We start from the raw sequence: 27,630 nt of genomic DNA, 5'->3' as shown, positions 1-27,630 counted from the left end.
AAGGTTTTAGAATGGCCTTCCCAAAGTCCTGACTTAAACGTTGGACAATGCTGAAGAAACAAGTCCAACAAAACTAAAACATTTAGCTGAACTGCACCACTTTGTCAAGAGGAGTGGTCAAAATTTCAACCAGAAACTTGCCAGAAGCTTGTGGATGGCTACCAAAAGCACCTTATTGCAGTGAAACTTGCCAAGGGACATGTAACCAAATATTAACATTGCTGTATGTATACTTCTGACCCAGCAGATTTGGTCACATTTTCAGTAGACCCATAATAAATACATAAAAGAACCAAACTTCATGAATGTTTTTTGTGACCAACAAGTATGTGCTCCAATCACTCTATCAAAAAAAAAAAAAAGTTGTAGAAATTATTGTAAACTCAAGACAGCCATGACATTATTATGTTCTTTACAAGTGTATGTAAACTTTTGACCACGACTGTATATTCACTGGCCCTCTGAAGGCAGCCCCAATTGGGATGTGGCCCCCACTAAAAATAAGTTTGACACCCTGCTTTCAAAATGGCTGGAATTCCTAAATGATGAATGCTTTGTTTGCCATGGAAGCCATTTTAAAGGCAATATTTTTGATGCAAATCTAGCGTTGTCTCAACATTTGCAGCAGTGTAGTTTATGTGTACAGTGCTGCCCGAGCTAGGAAATCAATCATTGTCTTATTTGCAGGAGTAGTCACAAAAAAAAGTGGCATTTTCCACCTCATTTCCCTTAAACAGCCTCTTGGATTAATGTCTTCATTGATTTAATTACATAAAGGAGAGACTCAGGTTAGCTCCAGTTTCTGGTTTCTTCTTAATGACTAAGAATGATCAGTAATGGACAGTAAACGCTGCACAAGCTTCACTAGCAGGCAAAGTGCTGCACAATGACTGTGACCTTTTGTGCAGCGAAGGGAAGAGTTTGAAGGATGTTCCGTGTGAAACAATTGGAGGATGATTCAGCCAACAGGAGGTCAAGGTGAGACATGACAGTGTCACACAAACAGATAGGAGGTGCCTATTAAAAACAGACTCCCCCTAAGGATAAACAAAAACGCACTATTACATTCTGACCCGCCATATGATTTTGCACGATCATCTTCTCAACATGATATCTTTTGTGGTTACTATTCTGCTGCAAGAGGCTTTTCAGGTCACAGATGCCAGTGAGTATGAAAATGATTAAGTTGTGTAATAGAGTACAACTACTGCATATAGGAGTAGGATACAGAGAATGTGTACTTTAATCTGTGGTTGAGGATTTGATTAAGAAATTGATGGTGTGCGTTTGTGCATAAAGCAGGGGTGTCAAACGTACAGCCCGAGGGCCGGATGAGGCCAGCGAACAGGTTTTATACGGCCTGCGGGATGAGTTGAGTTTGAGTTTATTTGAGTTTCAGTTTGAGTTTATTTCGAACATGCAAACATACAACATGATACATCACAATTTCCAGTTTCTCTATTCAACATGTTCGAAAAGGAGTAGGAAGAAGCATAGCTTATTTAATCCTACCCCTTTTCTTTTATATAACAGTTGCTAAAACTTTTGTTCACTTCCTGTTCTCAATTGATTCACAAGTTCTGAGTTTGCTCAGCATGAAAATTAACCTGACATTTTTGAATGAAAGAAACTGCTGTTCTAAATGTGTCCACTGGATGTCGCAATAGCAATTCTTTGCATCTTTGTAGATGATGCTACATATGTACAAAACAAACCACATGATGTTCTTTCTTCTTTCTGGTTTATTTGAAATAGGGACGGATACAGAAACATAGATATCTGAAACAGTCACCCAATGTATGCATCATAGTGTTTGTAGCCATAGCTAATTTACAACACTTGTCCCCAACAACAACACAGATCTAACATCATTGAAATAGGAAAATAAAAAGAATGAGACAAAGAGGAGTCAATAATAATGACTAACTAGATAAAAGCAATAATAATAATAATAATAATAATGTTAGTACATCAGTCGAGGAAAATGATCCAACTACATAAATAACATACTTTAATTTGATTTTGATATATATATTTTTTATCCTGATAGATTGAAAATCAACACCAATTAGTTGACTGATGAACATTATCACATAATGTATTCAGACAAAATAAATAACGACAAATAAAGTATAGTAGGCTTCGCCACACCTAGTGTGTGTGTGACAATCATTGGTACTTTAACTTTAACTTTAATATGTACTATTAAAGGCCTACTGAAATGAATTTTTTTTATTTAAACAGGGATAGCAGATCCATTCTATGTGTCATACTTGATCATTTCGCGATATTGCCATATTTTTGCTGAAAGGATTTAGTAGAGAACATCGACGGTAAAGTTCGCAACTTTTGGTCGCTGATAAAAAAAAAGCCTTGCCTGTACCGGAAGTAGCGTGACGTCACAAGTTGAAAGGCTCCTCACATTTTCCCATTGTTTACACCAGCAGCGACCGAGAAAGCGACGATTAACCCATTAATTTGAGCCAGGATGAAAGATTTGTGGATGAGGAACGTGAGAGTGAAGGACGAGAGTGCAGTGCAGGACGCATCTTTTTTCGCTCTGACCGTAACTTAGGTACAAGCTGGCTCATTGGATTCCACACTCTCTCCTTTTTCTATTGTGGATCACGGATTTGTATTTTAAACCATCTCGGCTACTATATCCTCTTGAAAATGAGAGTCGAGAACGCGAAATGGACACTCACAGTGACTTTTATCTTTACGACAATACATCAGCGAAGCACTTTAGCTACGGAGCTAACGTGATAGCATCGGGCTTAACTGCAGATAGAAACAAAATAAATAAACCCCTGACTGGAAGGATAGACAGAAAATCAACAATACTATTAAACCATGAACACGGTTAATGCTTTCCAGCCTGGCGAAGCTTAACAATGCTGTTGCTAACAACGCCATTGAAGCTAACTTAGCAACGGGACCTCACAGAGCTATGCTAAAAACATTAGCTATCCACCTACGCCAGCCAGCCCTCATCTGCTCATCAACACCCGTGTTCACCTACGTTCCAGCGATCGATGGAGCGACGAAGGACTTCACCCGATCATAGATGCGGTCGGCGGCTAGCGTCGGATAGCGCGTCTGCTATCCAAGTCAAAGTCCTCCTGGTTGTGTTGCTGCAGCCAGCCGCTAATACACCGATCCCACCTAAAGCTTTCTTCTTTGCAGTCTCCATTGTTCATTAAACAAATTGCAAAAGATTCACCAACACAGATGTCCAGAATACTGTGGAATTTTGCGATGATTGTATTGGATACAATGGTGTACCAATACTTCCGGTTCAACCATTGACGTCACGCGCATACGTCATCATACCTAGACGTTTTCAACCGGAAGTTTAGCGGGAAATTTAAAATTGCACTTTATAAGTTAACCCGGCTGTATTGGCATGTGTTGCAATGTTAAGATTTCATCATTGATATATAAACTATCAGACTGCGTGGTCGGTAGTAGTGGGTTTCAGTAAGCCTTTAACCGCAACAGATAATTGTAGAAAAGAACCCAACAACATTAGGATTTGTAAAATTTCAGAATGTGCTTGTTCTATTTTTAAACAAAGAAAAACAATCTAAATTTGTCTTTATTTTTAAGTTATCGTGCCGTGATTTTACCAGTCCGGCCCACTTGGGAGTAGATTTTTCTCCATGTGGCCCCCGATCTAAAATGAGTTTGACACCCGTGGCATAAAGTGTATAGCATGTCACATTTTAGGTGATTAAAGGAGCCGACCCAGCTTCTATAATGGTACATATGATCTGTTTTAATTTGATCTAGTGTAATTATTCATTATTAAAGGGGAAGTGCACTTTTTGGGGAAGTTTGCCTTTCGATCACAACCAATATGAAAAACATGATGACAGATATATTTTCGTTTTCATGAATTCTAACTTGTAAAGAAATGTAAATAAAAGTCTGCTTGCAGTGCAGCCAATGGGAGGTCCTCTATTCCAGTGGTTCCCAACCTTTCTGTAGCTGCGGACCGGTCAACGCTTGAAAATTAGTCCCACGGGGGGAGGGGGAATACAATCATGTGTGCTTACGGAGTGTATCCCTGCAGACTGTATTGATCTATATTGATACTAACGTATATATTGTGTTTTTTATGTTGATTTAATAGAAAATAAAAAATAAAAAAAATTGTTATTTTATTTTTTTATTTTTTTTATTTTTTGTGCGGCCCGGTACCAATCGGTCCACGGACCGGTACCGGGCCGCAGCCCGGTGGTTGGGAACCACTGCTCTATTCCACCCATGAAACCCAATAAATAACCATTCAAAAAACGACAACAATACTCCTTTTACATTTCGTGACTTGAATATTAACCAAGTATTAGTGATATTGTTATTATAAGCGCTAACACAGACAAACTATTTATAGCAGCGCAGTGATCACAGTTTCCAAGTCCACAGTTTCCAAAAACAATTTTAAATGTGGACTCGTCAGACCACAGAACACTTTTCCACTTTGCATCAGTCCATCTTAGATGAGCTTGGGCCCAGCGAAGCAGGCGGCGTTTCTGGGTGTTGTTGATAAATGGCTTTTGGTTTGCATAGTAGAGTTTTAACTTGCGCTTACAGATGTAGCGACCAACTGAAGTTACTGACAGTGGTTTTCTGAAGTGTTCCTGAGCACATGTGATGATATCCTTTTCACACTGATGTCGCTTTTTGATGCAGTACCGCCTGAGGGATCGAATGTCTGTAATATCATCGCTTACGTGCGTACATGTGTCCCTATGTTTACATCGAGTGGTCTGCTGCTGTCTCGTTTCCTTGCTTGTGGAAGTTTATCGTAGATCATAAATCATGCTTCTCACCTGGATAGTAGAAAAACGAGGACATACTCCGAAAAGTTGGTCCACTTTGACAGCCAATTTAGACCTGGAAATGGCAAGAACAACACAAAAAGTCGCTTCGTTAAACATCCCTTTTCTTTGCAAGGATTTTGAGTCTTTCTTTATCTAAATGGGAATATATGAACACCTAACAGACGGCATCCTAATGACAGCAGACATTGTACAGTAAATTATGTTTTATCATGTTTGTTGGTTTGCTGGAAATAGCGAACGTTGTGATGCGTTTTTTTTATTAATGCATCGCGTATGCTTAAAATACTCAAAATACGTAAATATGAATTGTTATTATAAATGTGCTAGTTATTACATTACATATACTTACATCATGTATATAAAACCTTAATGGAGGTGTTTGAATGTTTTTAAGGGCTTTTTAGGCGGAATAGAGCGACTCCTATAGTCTCCATTGCAAGCGGACTTTTGATTGCATTTATTTACAATTTAGAATGCCTAAAAATATTAAAAAACATATACATTCATGTCTTACATAAGGATTGTGAATTATAAGGCAACATTCCCAAACAATTGCAGTTATGTTATTATTATATTATTAAATATTAGCATTAATATTTCAAATGTTTTTTTAAATTACCATCATTATAGGAAACTATTATTGATATTATGATGCAGTGTATCGTCTTATTTTTATTATCAGTAAAAGTAGTATTGATGATGCTATCTATTATCATTATTACTTATATTTAAAGGGAAACTGCACTTTTTTTTTTTTTTTTGCATTCTAACATAAAAATGGTCTCGTTCTAGGTGGCTAGCAATGCAGCTAATGGCAGATTCTACCTCTAAATAACTTAAAAAATGCATAAAAAAACCCCATCAACAATACTTAATTTACGTTCCGTAACCTGTATAACGACCAAGCTGTAGCGACATTGTAATTGTAAGAGCGAACACTGAGGAACTATTTTTCTAGCGTAGTAACACATCGACATTGTACCGTGTTAACCGTAAAAGCTAACGATCCATTTATGTCGAAATAGCCTGACTTCAATTTCCACATTTTGTAGCTTTGAGCCGCTTTCACCTCACTCTCTCTGCTTTTTTCATGCTTGCTTCTAGAAGCAGTAGTTCATCCTCAATATCTTCAGCTTCAAAAAGATAAAAGTTGTGAACCCTCATTTCCCTAAAAATAGTTGTCTTCGTTGTTTGTTACCAAGTCTGCCATGTTTAAAACACACACTTGTTTGTTTCCGAAAGTAGGAACTCACAGATTGCCAGAAGTCAGACTTGTGCTGATACAAAAACAGAAATAAATGCACAGAGGAATTTGTTCCGGCAATGAATACAATTATCAAAATACGATAAATATTGAACACATTGTTATGAACGTGTCTGTTACTACATCACATATAGACTTGCAGCGTGTATATAAAACGTTGATGGAGAGTTTTGAGGTGGTTTTAGAGGGCTTTTAAGGTTACAATAGTGACTCCCACAAGCCGCACCTTTCAAGCATTTTTTTTAATCATCTTTAAAATTAAAATTAAAATAGACATGTGTTCTTGTCTCTCATAATGATTGTGAACGATATGCAAAATTCCAAAAGAAGTGCAGTTCCACTTTAGTACTATCAATATTATTGTTGTTGCAATTATTGTGAATATAGTTGAAACTTAGTTCCCAATATTATTACTATTATCCATTCATTTTCTACCACTTGTCCCTTTCGTTATATATATATATTTTTTTTTTTGCAATTTTCTTCGGCCTTTTGTTGTTCTACTGGGTCGTCCACATCATGTCTCAGCTACCTCCCGCAGCGTAGAGACACAACACTTTTCGCAATATGTGAGCTGTTCAAGGATGGCCGCCATCTGTGCACTTCCAATGATGTCAGGAAGCTCTAATTTCCTCTGCCATGTCTTAGCATTGTTCAAAAATGGTTCCAAGTGCACCAATCACGATTGGAATCACGAGCACTTTTGATGCTCTGTGGAGTATTTTGACTTCGAACACCAGATCCTGATATCACTCCGCCAACTATTATTATTATTATTATTAATTGTATTGATTTTATTATCATCTTTATTATTATTCTCATTCTTAATATTATTCTTATTCCCGTTCTTATAATTGTTCTTGTAAATATTCTTAAAATTATTGTTATATGTTAAAAGAGTTGTTTCTAAATTATTGGCCCTCAGGTGTAGCTTAACCCAGCAGGCACAAGACATTGATGCAACTTTGATTATACATACGTGTCCTTTAAAAATTACTTTGAAACATTGAAAAATAGTTGTATTTGTAAATTGAGACAACGTTGACGTCTAACGTTTGATCCATGTTGTTGGTTGGGAAATGACCAAATTTCAATGGTTAAATCAACGTCACAAACTGACTTTGAATAAACGTTGTCAAATGCATGTTGTTTCCACCTTGTATTTGTGTTGTAGAATATCGGTTGGAAAATTACCAAAATGCAATGGTTAAATCAACGTCAGAACCCAACATTGATTAAACGTCGTCAAAAAGCATGTTGTTTCAACGTTATGTTTGAGTCGCTCAACGTCAGGACCTAATACAACAAATTGTCAACATTGTTTAATGTATTTGGAGCCAGATCATAATTATTTTTTATTATTTTGAAATTATTATGAGTTCCCAATATTAATATTAGGGGTGTGAATCTTTAGGCACGTTTAAATCCAAGTCCGATTCCAGGGGTGACCATTAAATTCAGAATCGATTTTCGGTTCAACACGATACTCAATTCGAAACCAATTCTTGCAATGTATTATTTGGTCCAATAATTATAATGAAACTTTTTCAAAAGAGGTTACATGTTTGAAAATGTCCTTTTGGTGGCATGTAGTTTGGCTAAAAACATATTTTTGAATACTGATTATTGTAGAAATAAAAAAAAAAAAAAGAAATAAACAAATAAAACATTTTCACTCGATTTAGAATCAGAATGAATTACAATCACTATTCGGATGTGAATTGATTTTTCTGCACCCTTAATTATTATTTTAATTGTTGTTTTTGTTGTTGTTGTTGTTAATAGTAGTAGTAGTAGTAGCAGTAAAAGTATTGTTATTATAAGTAGATGTAGTATTATTAATACATGTTAAAGAGCTATTTCTATGGTACTCCTCTTTAGGCATAGCTAAATAAGCCAGATCATTATTATTTTAGAATTATGATGAATTCAATTTTAAGTTCCTATTATTATTAGTAGTAGTAAAGTATTATTGTTGTTGTTGTCATTATTATTATTTTTATTTTTTATTTAAATTAATATTATTATTATTATTATTGTTGTTGTTGTCATTATTATCATTATTATTATTGGTAGTAGTAGTAATGTTAATAATAATTGTACTATATTACTATATATGTTAAACAGCTGTTTCTGGTCTAACATATTGCCACTCTGGTCAAGCTAATAAGCCAATTGTCCAAATAATTGAAATTTTACACCACAGCAAACTACAATGATTTTTAATATTCATTGTATTATAATAAGGACAACAATTGTAGAATTAATTTCTCTCTGACATCTTTTTTTTTCCATCATCGCTTTTTGTTCTCTAATGTAATCAGCGTATAAATGAGACAAAGGAGCTGTAATAATCGTGTAATAATAAATATTGCTGTAATTCTGGAAGGTGTTTCGCAAACTGCAAATTCCTCATGTATTCCTGTGGTTTCCTGTTGTTATCTCTGACAAACTTTTATTATGTGCATCCACTCAACTTACAGCAGAGCCAGCAGCGACGATATTCAAATAGTTGCTCTCACTTATGATCATCATCCCAGCACTCCTGCTTGTCTTCCTACTGCCCTTAATTACAGTGTAGAAGAAGAGATTGGCCACCAGGTGCTCATCATGTTCATTATGTCTTGATTCTGCACAACTGACTGCTGTGGTTATAACGATGTTCCTCCAGAGCTGCATTCAACACACACTGTGATGTATATCATCATCCTTAGCATCATTAGCATCATCAGCAGCACTCCTGTTGGTTGTTTTATAGACTCCTATCATTATGCAATATGCAGTGTGCAGGATGTTGTCATCCCTCTGTCTCTCTCTTCAAGCAACTGTGTGAGGCAGATGGCGGCTCCCCCACTGAGTCTTAGTTGTCTTCAAAGTTTTTTCTTGTTCGGAAAAGACCTTGCGATAACTTCTGTTGTCATTTAGAATTCCTTGTTAATAAAGTGTGTAGAAAAGTAAACATGATGTTAAAAATATTATAATGATGGGAATAATGTGACATATGACCTGCGGGCGTTTTTTGTGGCTCTCATATATCACAGCCATTCATTAAAAAAAATTAAAAAAAACATTTAAGAAAGTAACAATAGTGTCATAGTGGCTAACACTTCCGTCACATCTCATAAGCTTGACAACTCATTGTGTCCAATATTTTCTACACAGATAAAACAAGTCATATTTTCATTTAATAGTTAAAACTAAAACATTTTGATGTATTTTTGAGCGCCGTGTGTAATGTTCTATATGCGCAACGAAACATCAACGTTTTGGCGTTGCTTGCTCACGGGTACTTGCTAGCGTCGTTTATTGAACGTGAACTTTTGCAGTCCACACGTATCTATTATGTGTGACTGCCATCTACCGGTCAAACTTATCATTACACTCTGTACCAAATAAAGTTGCTTTGAGGTCGGTAAGCACAACCAGAATTAATACATATATTAGGCGCACCGGGTTATAAGGTGCATTGTCGATTTTTGATTTTAAGTGCGCCTTATAGTCCGAAAAATACGATAGATTAATAAGAATCTAGAGAGAGGATGATATAACAACTGTTGCTGTGCATTGACTACTCTGGAGCTTACTACAGGCGAAAGGTGGGGTACACATTCATGTATTCACTCGCAGTGCCAACATTTGGGAACCAGGATGAGGTGATAGAAAAAAGGTAAAAATATGAAGAGACAAAGTGATGTTGAGCTTTCACCTTTGTAGCTCATACATCGTTCAAGGAACTTTGAATAAAGTTCAAAACAGGCGTCACTAGGTTTTAAAGGCAGGGAGAGGCTTAACACCCAGTAGATGCAATAATAATATAATGATTATTATGATATTGGTGTATTACAATTATAATGATTATTATTATCCACTGATGATAATCCTACACCAAACTGCTAGGTGTGTTACTAGGTATACTGCCGATTCAGATACTAATCATCCAAGTTTGAGATCAGCTGATGCTGATACCGATCACTTGTATTAACATACATTTTTTCAATCTATTTATGGTGAGTTGTTGACTGTTTAACAATATCAACACAATATTTAATACACTCTTTTATTACATACATTTGTTTGTTAATGTTAAAATACCACTGATTGTCACACACACACACACTAGGTGTGGGGAAATGTGTCCTCTGCATTTGACCCATTCCCATGTTCACCCCCTGGGAGGTGAGGGGAGCAGTGAGCAGCAGTGTGTGCCGCACTCGGGAATCATTTTGGTGATTTAACCTCCAATTCCAACCCTTGATGCTGAGTGCCAAGCAGGGAGGCAATGGGTCCCATTTTTTTTAATTTGTAGTCTTTGGTATGACTCGGTCGGGGTTTGAACTCACAACTTCCTAGTCCCAGAGCGGTCACTCTAACCACAAGGCCACTGAGCTGGTTAAAACAAACAAAACAAAGTTAATAATACACAATAACCAAACAAAATTTTGCGGAATTTGTAAACACTAAGAAAAACATTACAAAAATTATTTGAAGATTATTGATTTAGAAAATAAAGAAAGCGATCTATTCGTTATAGTATCGACACTATACTGATACTGTCCTTGGATTTGGTGTCAAAACCACCAATTTATGGATCGAGCTATGCACACCAACAGTTGTTATACTATCCTCTCTCTAGACCCTTATTAGTCTGAAAAATACCGTAGATTAGATAGATAGTACTTTATTGATTCCTTCGAGAATCAATAAAGTACTATCTATCTAATCTACGGTATTTTTCAGACTATAAGGCGCACTTAAAATCAAAAATCGAAAATGCGCCTTATAACAGTGTAATGTATGTATTAATTCTGGTTGTGCTTACCGACCTCAAAGCAATTTTATTTGGTACAGAGTGTAATGATAAGTTTGACCAGTAGATGGCAGTCACACATAAGAGATATGTGTGGCCTGCAAGTTGACGTTCAATAAACGACGCTAGCAAGTACCCGTGAGCAAGCAACGCCAAAACGTTGATGTTTCGTTGCGAATATAGAACATTACACACAGCGCTCAAAAATATATCAAAATGTTTTAGTTTGAACTTTTAAATAAAAATATGACTTATTTTATCTGTGTAGAAAATATTGGACACAATGTGTTGTCAAGCTTATGAGATGTGACGCAAGTGTTAGCCATGTTTTATTTTTATTTTTTATAAATGGCTGTGATGATAATGTAAATGAGGGTATCTAATCACTGCTATGTTGGAATTCTTAATAATATTGGTACTGTTGTTGATAATATCCATTTTTCTTTGACTACTTTTGGATTGTTTTGTGTCATGTTTGTGTGTCCACTCAATTGCTCTGTTGGTTGCTGTTCTGAATGTTGCTAGGCAGAGTTTGAACAGAAAAAAAAAAAACACATTATGTTTTAATACGATTTTGGTAAGCTACGAAGGTGCCCCGCTTGATGGAACGTGAAGCATTACGGCTACCATAGTCAGACGTACTGTGCTTCAACATATGGGTGTTATTATGGTGTGTGTAAAAGGACTCCAAAATGTCAGCTATTATTAGGCATGTTATCTGGCGTTTTGTTTCAACCTATTATGCAAAACCAACTTTTCTTACCTATTGGTTTTTGCTGATGTGTATTTGCGATCTGCATAAGTCCCAAAAATGTGTGCGCGTCCGCCATTGTAGTCCATGCCGTAGACAGTAATATCCTTCTTATACTCTATTCTCTTGTTTTGGGGCATTCATCCTCTTACCATTTAAATCCTCCTACCATTTAAAGTAACATACAATTCTAACTTATATCTGTTGGTAGGCTCGCTATGGAAGCGCTAAAAACTACTGGTACAACAAAGATGACAAGGAGAAGACGCCGTCGAAGTGGAGCCATGTGAATTAGACCGCTCACAAAACGACGCATCCTGAAAAGACGGTCAGAAAGCAGTTTGAAGATGATCTGTAAAACATAAACTACACAAAATCTTTAAATATACGCCTTATAATCCAGTGCGCCTTTTGTATGAAAATAGACCCAAATAGATCCGCTCATCAGCAGTGCGCCCTATAATCTGGTGTGCCTTATAATTCGAAAAATACGGCACTTGTTCATCTCCTGTTAATAGCTGTTTACTTTCTGTGGTTCTATTTACACTTGTTAAGCTTTACTAAGCACTCATTTCTTGGGGATGTTCCAAACTAGCTTAGCGGTTAGCTTAACTATTAGCATGCCTGCTTCAGGCTTGCTCTCTGTGTGTAACGTATTTAGCCTCTTACTCCAGTGATAATAATACTTGATAATGATACTTAAGACATTGAGAAAAATGCAGTTTATTTGCCGTCACGGAGGTGATTAGTATTAACTTAGGGTAGCGGCTACTAAAAAAAAAAAAAAAAAGGTGGCGGCTCCCCACTGTGTATGGAGACACATAATTAGCTGCTAGCCGCCTGTCAGCCGGGGGACAATATGAAGACAATGTCAGCCAGAGGGGATCGACGTTTGTGTTTGGCATTAAAAGGTATCATTCCGCAATGGCGATCACTTACTTTTTCATGCAAAAGAGACACTTTACATATTTAGAATCTTACTTAAGTGAATGACGGCAGCATTCATGATGAATACAAACTAAAAAGTGTGAGTCTGATAATAATAATACAATAATAATAACTAATAAATACTATTGTAGACCAAAATGGGGCCACAAACACAATCTTCTTTAGAGCCACACAAAGACATTCACACTCACATTCATTAAGTGGAAACTGGAGGCAAAATGGCTGCACAGAAGCCAGCAAAGGGAAGAACTACTGTATATGTTACCTGCTCAGTGGCCTCGTGGTTAGAGTGTCCGCCCTGAGACTGGAAGGTCGTGAGTTCAAACCCCGGCCAAGTCATACCAAAGACTATGAAAATGGGACCCATTGCATCCATGCTTGGCACTCAGCATCAAGGATTGGAATTGGGGGTTAAATCACCAAAAAATATTCCCGAGCGTGGCCACCGCTGCTGCTCACTGCTCCCCTCACTCCTGAGGGGGTGAACATGGGGATGGGTCAAACGCAGAGGATAATTTCGCCACACCTAGTGTGTGTGACCATCAGTGGTACTTTAACTTTAACTTTTTATTATCAGTGTCCCTGTCTTCTTGAGTATTTCAAAATTGCAATCCAAGCCCATAAAACTATAATCTTAATCGTACATGCATTATATTTTCAAGCGTCCTGTTACACTTTTACTGCAGGGGAGACGTTCCCTCCAGGGCTGATGTATTGTCTGGGGTAACAACCTCCACTTTACCCGGCAGTGGGTCCCTACAGTTCCGCTCTTGGCTCGGAATGACGAGGCCGTCGATTCATTGCAAATCTTGTCACTTTATGTATGTTTTCCACAAAGCCAACCGGACATCCACTAAGCTAGTGTTTTTCAACCACTGTGTCGCGGCACACTAGTGTACCGTGAGAAATTGTTTGGTGTGCCGTGGGAAATTATGTAATTTCACCTAATTGGGTTAAAAATATTTTTTGCAAACCAGTAATTATTGTCTGAGCTGTCTAGAGCTCGGCAGAGTAACTGTGTCATACTCTTCCATATCAGTAGGTGGCAGCAGGTAGCTAATTGCTCTGTAGATGTCGGGAACATGGTTTGTGGTGATCACAATATGCAGACGACAGCGGGAGGCAGTGTGCAGGTAAAAGGATATCTAACGCTTAAACCAAAAATAAAGCTTAGGGATGGCTATGCAAAACTAAACTAAAACTGAACTGGCTGCAAAGTAAACAAAAACATAATGCTGGGCGACAGCAAAGACTTGCAGCGTGTGGAGCAGACAGCGTCCACAAAGTACAGCAATAAACTCAAAATAAGTCAGGGCGTGATGTGACAGGTCGTGACAGTACACCTACTTTGAGACAAGAGCTATAGTGATGCATGGTTGGTTATGGTTTGAATTCATATCCAACAAATGCGAGAACGGCTTTTTACAGTCAATATTGGCTGCTGAGTTTCTTTTTTTAATGTTTTCTGCTGGTGGTGTGCCTCCGCATTTTTTCAATGAAAAAAATGTTCCCCGGCTCAGAAAAGGTCGAAAAACACTGCACTAAGCTACTAACACTCCTGCACACTAACTGCTGCCGCTCCCTCACATCACTTGCCCACTCACTTACTCACGTCACTCACCTCACATACTGCCATTCTTAAAGGAGCACACACACACATACGCTACTCTCACAACAGTCCTTAGATTTGGAGAAAGATGCCATATAAATGATCATTACTCCATCATGGGTATTTGTATACAATCTGTGTGCCCGTGCAGCCTTGGACCCTTGCTCTGCCTACAGCAGCCTGAATGAGCCATGGAGGAACACCGACCATCACATCAATCAGTCCTCCGGGGTGCCTCTGTGCGACAACCACATGTCCGGAGAGTGGTACCGCTTCACCGGCATGGCAGGGGACGCCATGCCCACCTTCTGCATCCCCGAGAACCACTGCGGCACTCACGCTCCCGTCTGGCTCAACGGCAGCCACCCTCAGCCGCAGGAAGGCGTGGTCACGCTTCCTGTGTGCGCCAGCTTCGGGGACGACTGCTGCCAGTGGAACGCCAGCGTGGACGTGAAGGCCTGCACTGGCGGGTACTTTGTGTACCGCCTACCAAGACCTGCAGTTTGCTTCCATGTGTACTGCGCTCGTGAGTAGACTTCCTTCAACGCACCTTGTACCTCCAGGAATGATTGTGACTGTTATTACGTCCTGCAGATTTCTACGACATCTGCGATGACGTTCCATGCGCCGGTCCGAGATGTCCTGACTCGGAATGTCGCTGTGCTCCTGGAACTGTTCTGGGACCGGACAGACAAACATGCCTGGGTGAGACAGGAAGGAAGAGACGAGTAGATAAGTTCAATAAACAGGAAAACCTGGAACAATACCGGCAGAACTCCATCCATCTATCCACTTGTCCCTTTCGGGGTCACGGGGGGTGCTGGAGCCTATCTCAGCTGCATTGGGGCGGAAGGCGGGGTACACCCTGGACAAGTCGCCACCTCATCGCAGGGCCAACATAGACAGACAGACAACATTCACACTCACATTCACACACTAGGGCCAATTTAGTGTTGTCAATCAACTTATCCCCAGGTGCATGTCTTCGGAGGTGGGAGGAAGCCGGAGTACTTGGAGAGAACCCACGCAGTCACGGGGAGAACATGCAAACTCCACACAGAAAGATCCTGAGCCCGGGATTGAACTCAGGACCTTCCTATTGTGAGGCACATGTACTAACCCCTGTTCCACCATGCTCCGGCAAAACCCATTTTTAGGAATATTGTGTGCTTGAGTTCATGGCTGTTGTTATAAATGATGAATGATAAATGGGTTATACTTGTATAGCGCTTTTCTACCTTCAAGGTACTCAAAGCGCTTTGACAGTATTTCCACATTCATCCATTCACACACACATTCACACACTGATGGCGGGAGCTGCCATGCAAGGCGCTAACCAGCAGCCATCAGGAGCAAGGGTGAAGTGTCTTGCCCAAGGACACAACGGACGTGACTAGGATGGTAGAAGGTGGGGATTGAACCCCAGTAACCAGCAACCCTCTGATTGCTGGCACGGCCACTCTACCAACTTCGCCACGCCATTGTTCCACCCACAATGCTGGATGGGTCTCATTGATGAGGAACTTTTACTTTTTGCTGCATGCTTTGAATGGGAAAGGGTAGCACCATCAAGGCGAGGATGTGAAAAATTGCATTGGTTTGTGTTAAATGGCCCTTGTAATGCTGACAACATTGGCATTTATTTCATGGACCCAAAAATGATGTGTCCAGGTAAAATTCCCCCCAAAATAGACACAGTAGTGATTTTAGCACATTTCGGAACGCCCACTTTTAGCTCCAAAATCGGCCTGCTGCCGTCACCTACAGAAGACTGGAGGCAGTTTCATATTGTGTAAAATGTGTTTGGTTAGCAACTTCATCCCGCATCATGTTATTTTCTTACGTAATTCAAAGCAGAGGCGACCAAACCCCAGCCTGTGGTCCAAATGATCTTCAATAGGTGGAGTTATGTACTTAACAAAAAAAGGTGAAATAACTGAAAACATGTTTTATATTCTAGTTTCTTCAAAATAGCCACCCTTTGCTCTTATTACTGCTTTGCACACTCTTGGCATTCTCTCGATGAGCTTCAAGAGGTAGTCACCTGAAATGGTTTTCACTTCACAGGTGTGCTTACAGTACTGTAAATACAGTAGATAATAAAAGTGTCACTTAAGTGACTGCACTTTCTTTTCACCCTCACCTGTATCGCTCTTTTATTCCAGCCATCATTATTATTACTTGTCTTTACACCTCACTGTAATGAACTCAGTCTAGAGTTAATCATCTCATCCCTATGAGTTGGTAATCAAGTAATTTAGCTTATATAACACTGAAGTTAATGTGCTGTGTAACCCAGGTGTGTGTGTGTTTCTGTGCAGATGTGAATGAGTGTGAGACGGCCAATGGTGGCTGTGCAGAGGTGTGTGTCAACACCAAAGGGTCCAGACGCTGCGAGTGTGGTCCAGGCCGAGTGCTTGAAGAGAATGGGGTCAACTGTAAAGGTACATCCTCTCCATACACTTTTTAAATAACAATATTGTTAAATAGCACACTTTTTAAATAACACTTTTATTAAATAGCACTGATGTTTTTTTCTTCTGCTGCCTGTTCCAGAGATGGCAGCAGGTTGCCATGTCAACAATGGAGGCTGCAGCCATGGGTGCTCATCCCTGCTTGACTCTCATCAGTGTCACTGTCCTAGGGGGCTGCAGCTGAGCAACGATAAACACACATGTCAAGGTACAAGTGTGTGTGCGTGTGCGTGAGTGTGTGTGTGTGTGTGAGTGTGCATGTGTTTGTGTGTGCGTGTCTTGCTGAGTTAGTGTTAATTAGTGGGGTGTATTGAACACATCGCAGCACAATAATAGTTACAAACTTTTTATTTATTGGTTTGAAAGTGTCATCATTTTTAGATTTTAGATTTTTTGGGGATATTGGGAATATTTTTAAATATTGTTGCAATTGAACTGTATTTAATTGCATTTATAAAGAGCCTATGTTCTGAATATAAAATTAATTAATTTAATTAAGGGTATTTAAAAAAAATAATTAAGAATAGCATTTTTGTATGTCTTGGCGCCAGATGACATAATTAAACATCCATCCATCCATTTTCTACCGCTTGTCCCTGTCGAGGTCGCTGTAGCCTATCTCAGCTGAATACAGGCGGAAGGCGGGGAACACCCTGGACAAGTCGCCACCTCATCGCAGGGCCAACACAGATAGACAGACAACATACACACACTAGGGCCAATTTAGTGTTGCCAATCAACCTATCCCCAGGTGCATGTCTTTGGAGGTGGGAGGAAGCCGGAGTACCTGGAGGGAACCCACGCAGTCACGGGGAAAACATGCAAACTCCACACAGAAAGACCCCGAGCCCGGGGATCAAACCCAAGACCCTCTTATTGTGGGGCGCACGCACTAACATCTGTTTTGCCGTGCTTTCAAAATAAATATTACATGAAAAAAATGAAAAAATATGTAGGTTTGGGAAAATGTAATAATCAAAATGACCATATTTAGACATACTGTACATGTCACTGATCTAATGATCATACTTTTAATATTTGATAGAAAGACATTTTTATATGCAGAACTATAGATGTACAGTATAGAAATCCCTCATTTTAGTTAGAGAATAAAAACGGTTTACAACCCTCTAAATATGTTTTTTTTTAACCCTTTAGACATAATATAATACCATTAAGTCACCTTTACACTTTTTAAAATAATATATAGTAATGTTGCCTGAGGCTAAGCCAATCAGTGGCCACAATACTGAATAGCATGATCTGATTGGTTTAGTCTCTGTTGGAGCCTATCTATATTATTCATTTATTAATTTCTTTGACAATGGTAAATCAAATAACGCCAATGATGATGGAGATTAATTATTTAATGTTTTAGATGAAATATGATTGACTCTGATTGTTTTCAGCTGCTCACGGTCCTCCTCCTGGTGAGTGCGTCCTCCTCCTATGATTAAGGAGAGGGGACAGCTCACAGAGTGAGGAGTGAAACAGTTTATCTACCGCTAAATAAGTCTTATTTTGATGATTCTGAAGTCAACCACGGAGAATATTTTTGTTGGTGGAAATAAATTATGATCATTTGGAATCTAGAAATATCTCCGCAAGTGCTTATTAGGTATTTAGTGAGTCATAGACCTCCTCCTCAGGGGACTACTCTGCTATCTTTATTTTTATTTTTTTGAACTTTTTTTTAACGCAAGAGTAGCCTAGCCGTAAGAAGTAGATAAACTGTCTCACTCCTCACTCTTTCAACATGATAGACAGACAAAAGGAGCACCCACACATCAGAAGATCTAAATAAAGTTTAAAACAAAAACGCAACTGAAAAACACAATACCCAGAGTCTAAATCAGCCTCAAATAATAAATCACTCTGCCCAAGATAATGTGGTTATTAATGCCGCTCATGATAATTTGGATATGGTTATTCAAAGACAAAGTGATGGTAATCCACTGTCTTTTATCCATGCATTTAAACACATGATTGAAGACAAGACTGAGAATAATCAAAACAGACTCTACTACCTTGAGCAGTTTACCTTTGGTTTGCCAAGAAACTTGGTTCACAGCTGTTTGCACATGGAAGCCAGTAGGAGCTATAATGAAGCAAGGCGCCTCTTAAAAGAGCACTTTGGAAATGAGATGAAAATTTCGGGAGTTTACTTGGAAAAAGCCTTGAATTGGGCAGCGATTAAAGCAGAGGATGGGAAATTGCTGCATGTATTTGAGAGGATGCTGTAATGTAATGCAATATTTACCGTATTTGGAGGAATTTGATATCCCATCGAACCTAAGGCTAATTACATCCAAACTACCCTACAAACTCAGATTAAAGTGGCGAAGCACAGCTTATGAGACACAACAGAGAACTGGCAGGAGAATCAGATTGAACAACTTTGTGGATTTTGTGGAAAAACATGCCAAGATGCTTTTGGATACGTTGTTTGGAGACATTCAGGACCAAATAACAACGAAAAGGCCTCTCCCAAGAAGCAAAAGTGATCCAAAACCAATCAGAGGCAGAAAGAGCAGCTTTGCTACTACAGTAGCTGTGAATACAGAGCCAGCAGGATGCACTGTAAAGCAATCATCTGTTCCACAACAACCTGCTCAAACCACACCTAGTGTTATCATCCCTTTATGTGGATGTTGTCATGGCAAACATGCTCTGATTGACTGCTCACAATTCAAAACACAGTCACATCACAAAAAGGTTGCATTTTTAAGAAGGCATGGATATTGTTTTGGTTGCCTACTAAAAGGTAATCTAAGCAAAAATTATAAAAGAAGATTAATGTGTCAGGTTTGCAAAATGAAACATCCTACTGTACTTCATATTCCAAGTGAAAAAGGCCCAAGGCAGGAAAATCAAGCAAAGCCTACTGCTGAGACAGAATCAACTCCTATAAGCAGTGCTCTTGTTTCAGCCGGTGATGCAACCGCCGGGGCAGGGAAAGACTGTGCACTTGCAATCGTGCCAGTCAGAGTTAAAGCGGGAAAAGGGAACAGGTATGTTCAGACCTATGCCTTCCTCGATCCAGGCAGCACGGCAACATTTTGCACAGAGAATCTAATGAACCAACTGAATGTGGAAGGACGCAAAACAGAAACTATTTTGCGAACAATGGGACAGGAAAAGCCTGCGAAGACCTATGAGATCAGAGGACTGGAGGTTGGAGACTTGGAAGGGTTCACATATCTGGACCTGCCGAAAGTGTATACACAGAGCAAAATACCTGTCTCAAAGGAAAACATCATCACAGAGGCTGAATTAAGAGGTGGCCATATCTTGGTGGCATTGATTTAAAAGAAATTGAGGCAGATATTAAACTTCTTATTGGGACTGATGTTCCTCGGGCAATGGAACCATGGAATATAATAAACAGTCAAAAAAATGGACCATATGCAGTCCAAACCATAGTAGGATGGGTGGTAACTGGACCACTCAGTTGCATTGCTACAGAACATGCTGGGACCATTGCACTGTCAACTAACAGAGTCTCAGTAATTGAGCTGAAGAACCTCCTCATCAAACAATATAACCATGATTTCTCTGAGAACGTATATGAAGAGAAAAATTAGATGTCAGTTGAGGATAAATGTTTTATGGAGATCGCATCAAGTTCAGTGTTTCTTAAAGATGGTCACTATCATCTGCCCCTGCCTTTCCGGGATAAAGATAAAGTCATGCCTGATAACTATCATATGGTAAAAGAACGTGCACTGTATCCCGTGAAAAAATTTAGAAAGGACAAGATGTATGCTGAGGAATACACATCCTTCATGGAGGACATTCTCAGAAAGGATTATGCGGAAAAGGTTCCACCTTAGTAGCTTCACAGAGAGGATGGACAGATGTGGTATATCCCGCATCATGGCGTTCGCCACAAGCGGAAGCTCAAACTGAGGGTGGTGTTCGACTGCACGTCCTCATTTAACGGAACGTCTCTGAACAGGGAGCTACTCCAAGAGCCAGACTTAACGAACACCCTCATTGGAGTGCTATTAAGGTTTCGCCAGGAACAAATTGCAGTGATGGCAGACATTGAGGCAATGTTTTACCAAGTAAATGTTGATAAAAAGGACAGAGACTTCCTGAGGTTTTTGTGGTGGCCAGAGGGTGACATCAGCAAACCGCTTGAGGTTTACAGGATGAAAGTTCACCTCTTTGGCGCCGTATCATCCCCAAGCGTTGCTAATTTTGCCCTGTGTCAAACTACTGATGACAATGAGAAACATTACTCTGATGAAGTCATGAAAACAATCAAAAAACACTTTTGTGTGGATGATTGCCTCAGATCTTTGGCAACAGTGGACGAAGCTATGAAGCTCATTACAGATCTCACTGAAGCCTGCAGCCAGGGAGGCTTCACATTGACAAAATGAGTCACCAATAACTGTGAGGTGTTAGCAAGCATTCCTGAGCATCACAGAGCAAAGGTAGTTAAGGAACTGGACCTGGATAAGGAAAAGCTAAATGAACAAACTGCAGTTGAGCCTGCACTTGGAATCCGGTGGGACACGCACAGTGACACCTTCAGCTTTAAAATAACTATCAAGAGCCGGCCTGCTACCAGGAGAGCTATACTCTCCACAGTTAGTTCAGTTTATGACCCATTAGGTTTTTCTCTCCTTTCATCCTGAAAGCCAAACAAATACTTCAAGAGCTCTGCAAATCCAAGTATGGATGGGACCAAGTTATTCCACAGGAGTTTGCAAGGCCCTGGCAGAGATGGATCAGGGAGTTGGATCAGTTAAGTGGATTTCAGGTACCAAGATGCATAAAGCCTGAACATTTTGACCCAGTAGAGACTTCTGAACTGCATCACTTCTGTGATGCAAGTGAGTCAGGTTATGGTACAGTAAGCTACCTTAGATTCACAAATCACCTCGGCAAAATCCATATCTCCTTCATATTTGGAAAGCCCAGAGTCTCACCTCTCCGGCAGATCACCATACCCCGGCTTGAACTCACTGCAGCAACACTGGCAGTAAAAGTATAACATAACATAACATAACATAACCAGCACCACTAACGGGGCCCAAAGAGAGCGCTCAAGCCCGGAGGTGTCAAGATATAAGTGAAAGCAAAACCAGGGCTGGACCAAGCAGTCCACTCAAGTCCGACAGCAAAGAAGACCAGCCCAGGATTGTGACAGTGATGAGGCAGGGGCAAATAGTGCTGGACTTAAAGAAACTCATGGATTATGGGCCGTATTGTAAAGACATTTCCAGATGCCAGAGGCTTTGTGAGAAGTGTTTTGGTTAAAACCAAGACCAACACGGTTCAACGACCAATAGATAAGCTCTGCCTGCTAATGGAAGCAGCTTGATGGACTGAGGGGGGCTTCGGTTCTCAAGTCTCGATGAATCAATGACCGCTTCAGATAGTCTGATATGATTATGGACTTTGATTAAACTAATAGTCAAGTAAATTAATTAACTTTGAATTTGAAGAACATTGTATTGTATTGATTTTTATTATGGCTCCTTTTGAATATTATTATTTATGTAATTGTTTTGCTAGAGCCCACAATTAGGGGCCGGGATGTTGGAGCCTAGCTATATTATTTATTTATTAATTTTTTGACAATGGTAAATCAAATAATGCCAATGATGATGTTGATTAATTAATTGAATGTTGTAGATGAATTATGATTGACTCTGATTGTTTTCAGCTGCTCACGGTCGTCCTGCTGGTGTGAGCGTCCTCCTCCTATGATTAAGGAGAGGGGACAGCTGGGTGCTCCTTTTGTCTGTCTATCATGTTGAAGGAGTGAGGAGTGAGACAGTTTATCTACTGCTAAATAAGTCTTATTTTGATTATTCTGAAGTCCACCACGGAGAATATTTTTGTTGGTGAAAATAAATTATGATCATTTGGAATCTAGAAATATCTCGGCGAGTGCTTATTAGGTATTAGTGAGTCATAGACCTCCTCAGGGGACTACTCTGCCATCTTTATTTTTATTTTTTGGAACTTTTTTGAACGCAAGAGTAGCCGTAACAGTCTCATCTAGTGGCCAATACTACTATTGATATTGTTAGTTAATTTTAGCCATTTTTGTGCTTGAAATGTAGGGCAAAAATGTTGTAGAATATGCTTTAAGAAAACCAAACAAAAGGGAGGGACGACTGCACAGTGGCCTTGTGGTTAGAGTGTCCGCCCTGAGATCGGTAGGTTGTGAGTTCAAACCCCAGCCGAGTCATACCAAAGATTATAAAAAAGGGACCCATTACCTCCCTGCTTGGCACACAGCATCAAGGGTTGGAATTGGGGGTTAAATCACCAAGAATGATTCCTGGGCGTGGCCACCGCCGCTGCCCACTGCTCCCCTCACCTCCCCTCACTTCCCAGGGGGTGAGCAAGGGGATGGGTCAAATGCAGAGGACAAATTTCACCACACCTAGTGTGTGTGTGACAATCATTGGTACTTTAACTTTAACTTTAACTTAACATATATCCGTACACTGTATACAGCAGGGGTGGGCAATTAATTTTTACTGGGGGCCGCATGAGCAACCCGAGCACTGCTGGAGGGCCACATCGACAATATTTCAATTAAATTTTGCTCAATATTATTTTTGATATATACCGTAAGATAAATAATAATAATAATAATAATAATAATTAATAATAATAGTAATACTTCAACATAGTGTGTGTAACAGCATTCCATGACTAATATAAATAAATTAACATTAATAATAAATGACAGTAAAATAAGCACACGTATGACTGAGGAGTCATAGTGTAACTTTGTGTGGTGTTTGAGTTGTCCGACTTTTTGTGTGGCCATAAACGCACCAGTGGTTTAGTGCTATGCGTGTTGGTGACAGATGACAAGTTGGTTTTGGCCTGGTTTGTACGGCAGAAAATGACTAGTTTTTCGAGATAGAATTGTTTTACTCATGTTTTTGGTGTGGTTATGTCCGAATATAAACAGTTTTGCTCAATAAAGTGATCGATATAATTCCTGTCCTCGAAGCATCTCGATAGACGTTACAATAATTGAACGGTGTTCAATTGAACGGTGTTGACGAACACCGTTAGGGCCGCTTGTTGTCACTGTCACTCAAAGTTGCATCGCAAAATTACATAGAATAAATATGTTTCTTTTGTTTAGAATTCAGATGGGATTTGATTTGGTGCGCGGCATATATTTGCTGCGCGCAGCAGACGCTTGAATAGTGCGCAATTGCGCAGGCACGCACCTTAGAGGGAACGTTGCTTTGCAGTCCATGTCTTGTTGGAAACACGCCATTCTTCATCAAATTTTCTCTTTTTAGCGTCTCGGGTGTAAACCGTGCATCACTTGTCGCTGCATGTGCATCTTCACTCGCAGGTTACACACGGACACACACCCATAAATAATACTTTTCAAAACAAAAGCAGCACAGTTGTATTGCGCGCACGACATAGATGTTTTTTCAACTTTATTTTGTTATTTTATGATTGCAGCTGTTCACATTCACTCACAATCACGCACACGCATACGTCCACACGGAAGTAATACAAATAACGATTTTCAAAACAAAAGCAGCACCGTTGTATTGCACACTCGACATAGATACTTTTTAAAATTTATTTTGTAATTTATAATTGGCCTCACGCGGGCCGGACAGGGACGCACAAAGGGCCGGATGCATAATATACTATAGTATACAGTACTCTATAATATATAATACTATATAATACATACTATATAGTATATATATATATATATATATATATATATATATATATATATATATATATATATATATATATATATATATATATATATATATATATATATATATATATATATATATATATAAAATATATATATATATATATATATATATATATATATATATATATATATATATATATATATATATATATATATATATATATATATATATATACATATATGTATATATATATGAATATATACATTATAATATAATATACAGTACTATATATATATATATATATATATATATATATATATATATATATATATATATATATACCGTATATATATATATATATATATATATATATATATATATATATATATATATACATATATATATAAATATATATATACATATATATATATATATATATATATATATATATATATATAAAAGTTTAAACATGCATAGTATAAATACTGTGTATATAATGTATGTTTTTGAAGAAAAACGATACAATGCTAAAAAATATAATTTATTACTATATAATATAATATGTAAATGCCTAAATTTTTTAAAATATATATCAATTGAAGTATTTTTGTGTAAGATTCAATTATTTGGAAAAATAAATTAAGTTCCAGATGAAGTTAAATCTGTGATTATTTAGTTTGTGTGTGTGTTTAGGGGAAAACACAACTTAAATCATTCATACATACACACAGTCATTTTACATATTCAGTATGTTATCACAAAAGAGGTGTTGTCAATAGAAGAAAAAAAATCTTACATTGAGGAAAATAGTTATTCATCATTTTTTTAAACCAATTTGGTATAGAAAAACCAATCTAATAATAATAAGATAGATTTAATCTGTTTGTATTGGACTAGATAAAATAACAGCATGTATTGGTCAGGTGGGGTATGAATTGCTTATAGTGAGAATATAAATTGTGATGTATGTGTTAGTGAGAATATGTTGATCATGTCCTGCAGTGCCAGTCCAGTGTGACCCCAGCAGTATTACAGTGTCAGTACCAAAGGACCTGGTTGGAGGTCTGGACCTCTTCTTGTCCAACTCCTCATGTGTTGGTGTCTCCAATGGTACACACGTCAACCTGAGCTTCAGCCTGAAGACATGTGGTACTGTTGTGCAGGTAAATGACACCTGTTCGCCACATACAGTAGGGCAGTATTTTCCAACATTTTTTGAGCCAATGCACATTTTTTGCGTTGAAAAAATCCGGAGGCACACCACCAGCAGAAATCATTAAAAAACGAAGCTCAGTTGACAGTAAAAAATCGTTGTTGGATATGACTTTAAACCATAACCAAGCATGCATCAATACAGCTCTTGTCTCAAAGTAGGTGTACTGTCACGACCTGTCACATCACGCCGTGACTTATTTTGAGTTTTTTGCTGTTTTCCTGTGTGTAGTGTTTTAGTTCTTGTCTTGCGCTCCTTTTGGTGGCTTTTTCTATTTTTTTGGTATTTTCCTGTAGCAGTTTCATGTCGTCCTTTGAGCGATATTTCCCGCATCTACTTTGTTTTAGCAATCAAAAATATTTCAGTTGTTTTTATCCTTCTTTGTGGGGACATTGTTGATTGTCATGTTATGTTCGGATGTACATTGTGGACGCCGTCTTTGCTCCACAGTAAGTCTTTGCTGTCGTCCAGCATTCTGTTTTTGTTTACTTTGTAGCCAGTTCAGTTTCAGTTTCGTTCTGCGTAGTCTTCCCTCAGCTTCAATGCCTTTTCTTAGGGGCACTCACCTTTTGTTTATTTTTGGTTTAAGCATTAAACACCTTTTTACCTGCACACTGCCTCCCGCTGTTTCCGACATCTACAAAGGAATTAGCTACCGGCTGCCACCTACTGATATGGAAGAGTATTACATGGTTACTCTGCCGAGCTCTAGACAGCACAGACACTCAACAACAACACATAATTTGCAGACTATAATTACTGGTTTGCAAAAAAAATATTTTTAACCCAAATAGGTGAAATTAGATAATCTCCCACGGCACACCAGACTGTATCTCATGCGGCACAGTGGTTGAAAAACACTGTAGTAGAGAATGTAGTCATATGGTCCCATTCCTGGGTGGATCTCGCATGAGAGGAAGTAGGGGCTGTCAATCATTTGACAATGCAGTCTGCTGAAAATGATTGAAAGCGCCACTCTACATAGCAACTGATGCTGTGGTCAAGGTTGGAATTGCCACAAAACACTAAAGTGGATAGTACATAGTGCACTTTCCATTTGGTCATGTTTCATGTATCAGGTAAACCACGATGAATGGGGCCATATGAATCCTTTTCCTATCGTATTACATACATTAGTATTATCTCTTTATGCAGATGATGACAATGCTGACCCCTCCCTCTTAGGTCACAGAAGACAAGATAGTGGGCACCAACTTGGTGACGGGCCTCCCCAGGTCCAGTCCTGGTAGCAGCATGGACCTGATAGTCCGCACCAGTAAATTAGTGCTGCCAGTCACCTGTGAGTTCCCCAGAGAGTACCAAGTGTCTGATGGTTACCAGGCCAGTCAGCGCAGCGTCGACCTGCAGCTGGCGGGCCACAGTCAGGGCGTCTTCCCCTTCTCACTGGAGCTCTTCAAGAGCGCCCAGTTCTCCGAGCCTTACCGCACGCCGCCCCAGCTGCGCCTTCACGACTCCCTCTTCTTCGGCGTGGAGCCCAAAGAGCGGGTGGAGGGTCTCTCTGCTCTGGTAGAAAGCTGCTTCGCCACGCCAGGACCCAAAGCTGACCAGGCCATCAAGTACTACCTCATCAAAGACGGGTGAGTAGAAAATCAACCGCCATCACCGCGGCCCTTGAACTCCAGGTAACTATTTTCAGCAGCTTGATAGATATTAAAGAGAACACTTTATTTCAACCTACTAGCGCTAACTCTAGTTATGTTTAAAGGCAAAACATTTTAACACTGACCTAAAAAAATGTTGTAACAAGCTGAAGTTTGCAGACAAGAAAAGAGCTCAGTTTGCTGGAGGCAGGAGGAAAAAAGTTAGGTAGGAAATGAACAGAAAGCTTTTAGAGTGTTTTTATTCCAACTGGAACAAACGCAACTAAAACTGATGACAAAGCAAACGACAAACTAGCTTTCAGTGAGCGACAAAAGCCGTACTACAATCTAAAATATACATTTCTATATTCTTTATAACACAAAATATGTTTGTATACAGTTGTCACTTCAAATATTGCAGCTTTAACACATCGCAG

At 39.0% G+C, this 27,630-nt stretch overlaps 1 protein-coding gene across 1 annotated transcript in view; it reads left to right on the top strand.

The window, feature by feature from the left end:
* Positions 1–1,053: 1,053 nt before the first annotated feature.
* Positions 1,054–27,630, top strand: part of oit3 (oncoprotein induced transcript 3) — a 31,308-nt gene continuing 4,731 nt past the window's right edge. Inside the window, exons 1-7 of the mRNA XM_062058414.1 lie at positions 1,054–1,165; positions 14,378–14,752; positions 14,821–14,931; positions 16,548–16,670; positions 16,783–16,908; positions 25,382–25,542; positions 26,778–27,190. Coding sequence (XP_061914398.1) covers positions 1,081–1,165; positions 14,378–14,752; positions 14,821–14,931; positions 16,548–16,670; positions 16,783–16,908; positions 25,382–25,542; positions 26,778–27,190 — 1,394 coding nt within the window. The 5' untranslated portion in view covers positions 1,054–1,080. The remainder of the gene's footprint in view (positions 1,166–14,377; positions 14,753–14,820; positions 14,932–16,547; positions 16,671–16,782; positions 16,909–25,381; positions 25,543–26,777; positions 27,191–27,630) is intronic.

Source organism: Entelurus aequoreus, linkage group LG09 (genome assembly GCF_033978785.1).
Source record: "Entelurus aequoreus isolate RoL-2023_Sb linkage group LG09, RoL_Eaeq_v1.1, whole genome shotgun sequence".
In the NCBI taxonomy this organism is placed as follows: domain Eukaryota; kingdom Metazoa; phylum Chordata; class Actinopteri; order Syngnathiformes; family Syngnathidae; genus Entelurus; species Entelurus aequoreus.
Note: the sequence above shows the minus strand (reverse complement) of the source record. Positions and strands in the feature narration are given on the sequence as shown.